Genomic DNA, 7,069 nt, shown 5'->3' on the forward strand with positions numbered 1-7,069 from the left:
AAGTTTTATTTCAGTTAATGTTCATTTTCTTTTAAGTAATGACATTTTTATGGTTTTAGTTTTAGTTAACGATAATAACCCTGATGTGCCGAACAATGATACATTTGACCGTACTTTAAGGCAGTGACATTCAAAAACTGCTATAATTATGACTTTCTGGTCCAAATACTTTTTGGGGACATGTATTTTATTTATTTATTTATTTTTTAATTAATTCATTTTTTTCTCAAGCTCCAGGTAGTCAACATTCATTGGCTAGTAGCAAGAACAAGAGCAAGAACATCAACAAAATGATCGGAAACACTTATCTGCTTTGTCCCCCTTTTAAGAAAAATGAGCGCAACCTTATTACGACGTGAAAATCCATCCACGGACTTTCAAAAGAGCCACTGTTTAAAAAAAACAAACAAACAAACAAACAAACAAAAAAAGGCTTCATGGGAAGGGAAGAGATATTAACAAGTGACATTTTGTGATTCAGCCATCAGTTGTTCTGAGTGAGATCACAGTGTCAGAGCTCGGTTATTTACCTACACAGGAGGTCTGAAGATGATTCAATAAACAATATTTTCCAGAGAGCAGCCAGCACCACATATCCCACTCACACAGCATCATTCCTTGATATAGACAGGAATAGTCATTCCCAGCGGTCGGACTTTATCATGCCTGCCTGGTGCTGAGAGAACACTGTTAACACCAGTCCGTAAAGTGCGGGCCAGTCTGGCACTCTACACACTACAGGCTTGGCACGAGCACAAAAACGCTCTCTCGGGTCAGTTTCTCTCTCTCTCGCACTACACGGACCAACTGGCAACGCATTTGGCAGAGGACGAAGAGCCTTGCGATTCTCTCTCTCATACACACATATAGCGGTAAACAAATGGATCATCAGTGCCCACTAGCACCAAACCGTAATGCGGTTACATCAGCAAGGTCATCCCTGTTATGCCACAATAAATATAAATGAGAATGTGTGGAGAGGGAAATCAGTGGTGAATGCAAAACACACACGTTCCTCTGCCACTTTTTCAGACGATGAGCCAAAATGGACATTTTCTCCTCTCTTGCATGAAAAATGTCTCCGGGTCAAGTAAAACAAATGTAAGGTGAATTTGCCGTTTTTAACATGCTCGTTCATCCTTGCTAAACATGTTCACATTGTGATAATCACAGGAAAGATGAATGTACTTTGGCGCTGTGTAGACCGGACTGCAGCTGTGAGAGCCAACTCTAACACTGGCTAATGAGCGTCTGGGCCGCCCGACACATGTTCATAAACTGCTGACAGAGGCCCTTGACTTTCTGTAGCACTAGGTGAGCGTGGCTAGTGGAGGCAGGTTAATTAGTCGTGATGTGCTGACGATGAAGTCCTTCATTTAACAGCATGCGTTTTAGAGGGTACATGTGCAGTTGGAGTCATTTGGGTAAGATTCAACAAATTTAATGTCCTGATACCTCAAAACAACCTTGCTAACAAGAACACAATTAGCACTAGCCAGGGCCCCTAAAACCAGGTGGAGGCTCTAAACCGGACTTAGTCAGCTGTTAAAAAAGTATGTAATTTTTAAAAACTGGAGCCATGCAAGAACCTCTTTACCTGCAGAATCCTAAACTGCTTGGAATGAAAGCTACTTCATTGGCTGAACTTTTTTTAAAGAGATAGTTCACCCAAAAATGCATATTCCATAATTTACTCACCCTCATCTTGCTCCAAACCTGTATGAATTTCTTTCTGCTGCTGAACACAAAAGAAGATATTTTGCCATTGACTTCCATAGTATTTTTTTCATATTTCTATCAAAATATGTTAACTAATGTATTTTAAATTATATATTACATTATCAGAACAAGATATACAATAACATGTAATGTTTTGGATCAGACATTTCCTGTCAGTCTCCTAATGTCCTATACAATAAAAGCAAAAAAAGATGATTGATAAAAATATATAATTTTTAAGAGCTTCCATTCATTCGCTTATTCGTACATTATTTTATATAGTTTTAGCATACATTAGTCACTTTCAAACCAAGCAAGTTTGTGTGAATCTGTGTGAAAAACTGCATTGATTCATATTGAATGGTTGAAATGTACCTGCAAAAATGATACCAAACAATGGTAAATGTGGCTACACTACAAGACAGTGACGTTCAAAATTGGTTTAATTGTGACTTAATGGGACATTTTACAATTTAAACTCTTTCTCAGACTCCAAGTAGTTGACATTCATTGACCAGGCCATTAAACATTGAGCGAAATGTTTCCAACCCTGTTACCTAGTAATGTCAGCATGGCCTAATTAATATTCATAAAAAAAAGCCATGTCATTTACACCCCCAATTTTCAAAAATTGTGTAAACTTAATCACTCATTTTTAATTATTGTTTTTGAAATCTAAGTTTGACTGAACTTGTAACACCAAGCAGCGTGTGGGTGCTGCTGAAGTAACTAGTGTAATGAATACTACAACATGAGTGAGTGGGTTCTTAAGTTGCCACCACAGCAGTGTGCATTATTGCCACAAGACTGTGACATTAGGATGGACTTTGGGGCTCTGTCACTGAATCAGAATATGATTGCATCAGGTGCCCATCTTGTTAGTGCTCTCTGAGATTGAGGCTGTCAGGAGGACGGCAATCGAGCCCCTCATTACAGTCCACTCGAGCCACACTGACAGACAACCTCCCACCACCAGAGACACAGATCTATGAAGATCCTGCTGGTGTAGGGCTTTGTCACTTGTCTCATTTAAGTCCAACTTAACTAGTGTTGTCCAAAAATAATCATTATATACTGATCACATTGACCTTAATTTCAACAGAGATTTCAAATCAGTGCATAACGTACAGTAGATTGCAAACACACAAAACACATTGAAGATAACAGCAAAAAAAAGATCTACATTTTTACATTTTCTTCAGGAAGTTAGAGGTCACCTAACAACTGTCTCTGTATTTGCTAATTCATTGCTAAGGTGTTCAGAGTGGTCTCTAGGGCATTGCTTCGGAGTTGTGGGCAGTTGCTATGGTGTTAGGTAATTGCTTGCTGCTCAAAATTAAAAGGGTCCACTCTTAAGTTTCTATGATATTCAGATCTCTAGATATGAGTGAGGTATGAAATGAGTTTTCAATGGAAGTCTATGGGATATTTTCACCCATTTAAATGTTCAAATCATCTGATTACTTAGAAAATGAATCCAATTAGTGGAATCATTTGTAATACTAGCAACATTTTGGGTGGGAGAATAATAAAGTATGAGCAGTAATAATAGCTATGTTTGCCAATGAAAATAATTAATAACTATAGCACAAAAAAACAAAAGAAAAACCAAAATGAATAATACAATTTAAATTCAAAACTTGTAATACATAGAATTATTTGATTTTATACTATTGTGACATTCTTCTGAGATTGAGTGATTGGTCAATCAAAAATATAGCCCCACCCCAAACACACACCATTGGTTGAGCTGTTACAGTGTCAGAATGGTCAGGAGGCTCAAAACAAACAGAACTATACAAATAACTATATCAAACAAATAGCACCATAGAGACACAGTGTTATGGTATGGTCACACGGGCGAAAATTCAGCCAAATTTTGTAGACAAAAAAAAAAGTCTATTGTCAATAGTGTAGCAAAGTATGAAGCACCATTTACACACAAGTCACTTTCAAACCAAGCAGCTTTCTGCTGGTCAGTGACCCATTTGAACCTGTTGTGAAAGCTGTGATATTATATTAAAATGACTGGATTTCATTCAGTCTGGATTGTCAAACAATGGCAGATGTGACCGCCCCTTTACACTTTTCATAGAAATCAACCTACAATAGGTTCACTCTGCATATTACTTTGCACATATTGTCTCTGCAAATTAAATTAAGAGAAAATCTTTACCACTGTAAAAACATACACACTTCAGCTTTAATGGTGCTTGACCTTTTAAATGAAGGTTGTTTATGTAGAGTTAGATGCACAAACACTTGAAACCCACACATAAACAGAAATGCATAACAAGCAAATTGATGTAAAAACAAAGAAAGAAGTATGAAGCAATTAGCATCCAATATTCATTCTGTGTACATATATAGAGCATATATATATACCTCATTAGCAGCAAACAGCGTTACAGTGTGTAAATAAATCACAAAACGATCTATAATGAAAACACAGACTTAATCTAACAAACCAGTATACCATGAGTTACTTTGGTAGTAGTACCGTGGTGTACTGATAATCCAGTGTGTGCAAACCGTGAGGTAGGGTACACAAGTAGTGATGTCATAAGGGGCCGCCACATTGGGTCAAAGGCCCCCATTACCTGCTTTGGGGGTCTTGCACTGCAAAAATCATTTAAATAAGAGATTTTGCAGAACTAAACAGATAACACATCACTGTCACCACGCTCTTCCTCCCAGTACTGTCAGTCTGCTGGACTGCCTACCCTGTTGAAAAAAACAGCATATGCTGTTTAGGTATGTTTTGAAGCATGGCAGCTGGTTTGAGATTGTTTAAGCTGGTCATGAGCTGGTCCCAAGCAACTAGCTCCTGCTCAGGACCAGCTTAATCAGCTCAACCCAGCTGCCATGCTTGAAAACATACCTAACCAGCATATGCTGGTTTTTTAACAGGGTATTTTGCCAACATATTTTTTCAAAGTCAAGCCAACAGTATTCATGTCAGGTACTTCACTTATGTTGTTGAAAAGTTGAGCAGAGAAGTTTGGAAAGGAGTGCCACTGCACAATGTATGTGATCTCCCGTCTGGCTTTGCTCAACCTCTCCATTAATCTCTATTGTAAATGTCTCAAGAGCTTCCCTCAGACTCCTGGAGTCTGGATTCACAATCCACAAAGCTACATGTACACACAGAGCAACCCGTTGGGAACATGAAATTTCATCTATGAAGAGCTTCATATTTTATATTCCACGGCACTACTGGACTGCACAACAGAGAGTTTTTTTTATGTTTTACTGAGCTGCTGGTAAGTTTCTGTGTGATTGCGTGGGGCTTCTCACATTCCTCCACTTCACCGCTCACAGTACAAATCGATATGAGGATTTTAGTGCATTTTCACTTTAAAGTTTGAACTTTTTATGTTTTTTATTTTAATCCTGAAAAATACTCAGGATTTACACTGAAAATTGTTGTGATTTATCTTCATATATCTGATTATTATCTTATTATGTTTCATGTGGTCGCTAGGGATAGACATCTCCTTCTCTGTGCCATATTCACATTTTTTTTAAAACAATCATTGCAGCATTTTCTTAATTTTTCCCTTTTAAGTTTCTAACTTCAGGATTTTCAGCCTCTGTGTTTATAGAGCTGTCAATATTTATGAGCTGATCACAGAGACAGATGCAACCACTGATGCTATAAAAAGTTTTAGAGACCCCCAGCGGGTGTCACTGTTCAATACACATGCACACACACGCACGCACGCACGCACACAGACCACAGACCACCTCATGTACATTCACAGCCCCTGGTTGAATCCTGGCCATAACAGATTGCAGACCGTGGGTTGGGATGTGTAGAACTTTGTGAGTGACAGGTGTTTGAATTCTGCTGAGTTTTCACTGAGCATGCAGATTCAGTGTGGATCAACCAATCACTCAATATTCGCAGAATCCTACACAAAGGTTCATACCTCTGGGCGTTACTGTTTACGGGAATCCTCCAGCCTTTGATCTGACTGAGTTCCGTATCTGAAACTTCGATGTGCAGAGGCAGTTTGGGAATCCAGACCTTCACCTCCAGCTGGGCCCTCAGGTAACCATACGTGAAGTTCAGCAGCATTCGGACCCGTCCTCTCATCTCTTTGCCATTCACGTAGACGTAATCACACCTGTCCGATACCTGAGAGCAGAAAAAAAGGATGTCAGTGATGGAGAAGTGAGAAAAGAACAGTGGATTGATCTTTTCAAGACACATTAGTGAACTTCACATTACCAAAATCAATACAATGCTTCTGAGCAAAAGACAAGGTATATTTGCAACGGATTGGCAGTGAAGTCTGACAATATTGGAAAATATTTTATTTTGAAGAGCTGGCCTTGACTCTCTGTCAAAAGTTAGTGATATGGTATAAGTATCTCCTTAAGTTATGGTTTATAAAACAAAGAATTGACTACAACATTCACCTACACAGATTTAGGTCATGATTAAATACCCCACGTCTTAACATTACTGGGGTGTATTTTTTATCTTGGCTCCCACAGTCTCTCAGTTGTTCTCATCTCTTTTAGTTGTTCTATTGGTCTTCACCTTTGAATAAAAAGATAAAAGCAGTACTGGTTGTACTTTTTTAACTGATCACGATCCTGAACTGACCTGCATGCTCAAACGAATGATAACAAGATGCCATGATGTGCGCTGTCATATGGAAGTAAACACAGCGGCCACTGAAGTACCCTTACCCTAAAGTAGTATACTTCAAGTTTATTAAAGTCACATGCACGCACTGACACATGGCTGCAAACCCAAATTTTGTGCACCCTTTCATATTAATAGAGCTCATAGGCTCTTTTTTATTTGTAAAAACATTTATGTTCCTATTTTTCTTATAAGGAATATTAAGTCTCAGACTGTCAGGGTTTGAGAACTGCACAACCATTTCATGCTCCCTGAAGAGCAATTAAAAGATCCAGATCTCTGCAATCTATGTTAAAATGCTAGTGGGGACTTTTCATGTTTACAGTACACTGACTTTCTAAAAGCACAAGAGGCACACATCCCATGATATTCCCATGTTAGAAAAAAAAGATACAATTTTACATAAAATTGTGACACTCAAGATGAAACATAATTTGGAGCCTTAAATAAATAATCAAAAAAATAGTTTGTTTTAGCCATATAGTAGTGTTGACTGCATTCATCAATTATCTAACTCTGTTACCCAAGTTGTAGAGCGATTTTAATTAGTTTAATGCTATAAAATCAGACAAATAATTGTTTTAAACTATAAATTTTGGTAACAGAGTTAAAAAACTAATTTAAATTATAATATTTAGTTTTACCTCCTGTTCACTCAATATTTTCTGAAAGTTAAGCACCTCTTTTCACTCC

The 7,069-nt window shown here is 37.9% G+C and overlaps 1 protein-coding gene across 1 annotated transcript in view; it reads right to left on the reverse strand.

Moving 5' to 3' along the window:
- Positions 1 to 4,804: 4,804 nt before the first annotated feature.
- Positions 4,805 to 7,069, reverse strand: part of LOC107753136 (transmembrane protein 132C-like) — a 186,302-nt gene continuing 184,037 nt past the window's right edge. The window contains exons 6-7 of the mRNA XM_016569261.1: positions 5,652 to 5,860; positions 4,805 to 4,853 (exon numbers count right to left, since the gene is read on the reverse strand). Of these exons, the coding sequence (XP_016424747.1) occupies positions 4,805 to 4,853; positions 5,652 to 5,860 (258 nt within the window). The remainder of the gene's footprint in view (positions 4,854 to 5,651; positions 5,861 to 7,069) is intronic.

The sequence above is a fragment of the Sinocyclocheilus rhinocerous genome, unplaced genomic scaffold (assembly GCF_001515625.1).
Source record: "Sinocyclocheilus rhinocerous isolate Xijiao unplaced genomic scaffold, SAMN03320098_v1.1 scaffold20, whole genome shotgun sequence".
Taxonomy (NCBI): domain Eukaryota; kingdom Metazoa; phylum Chordata; class Actinopteri; order Cypriniformes; family Cyprinidae; genus Sinocyclocheilus; species Sinocyclocheilus rhinocerous.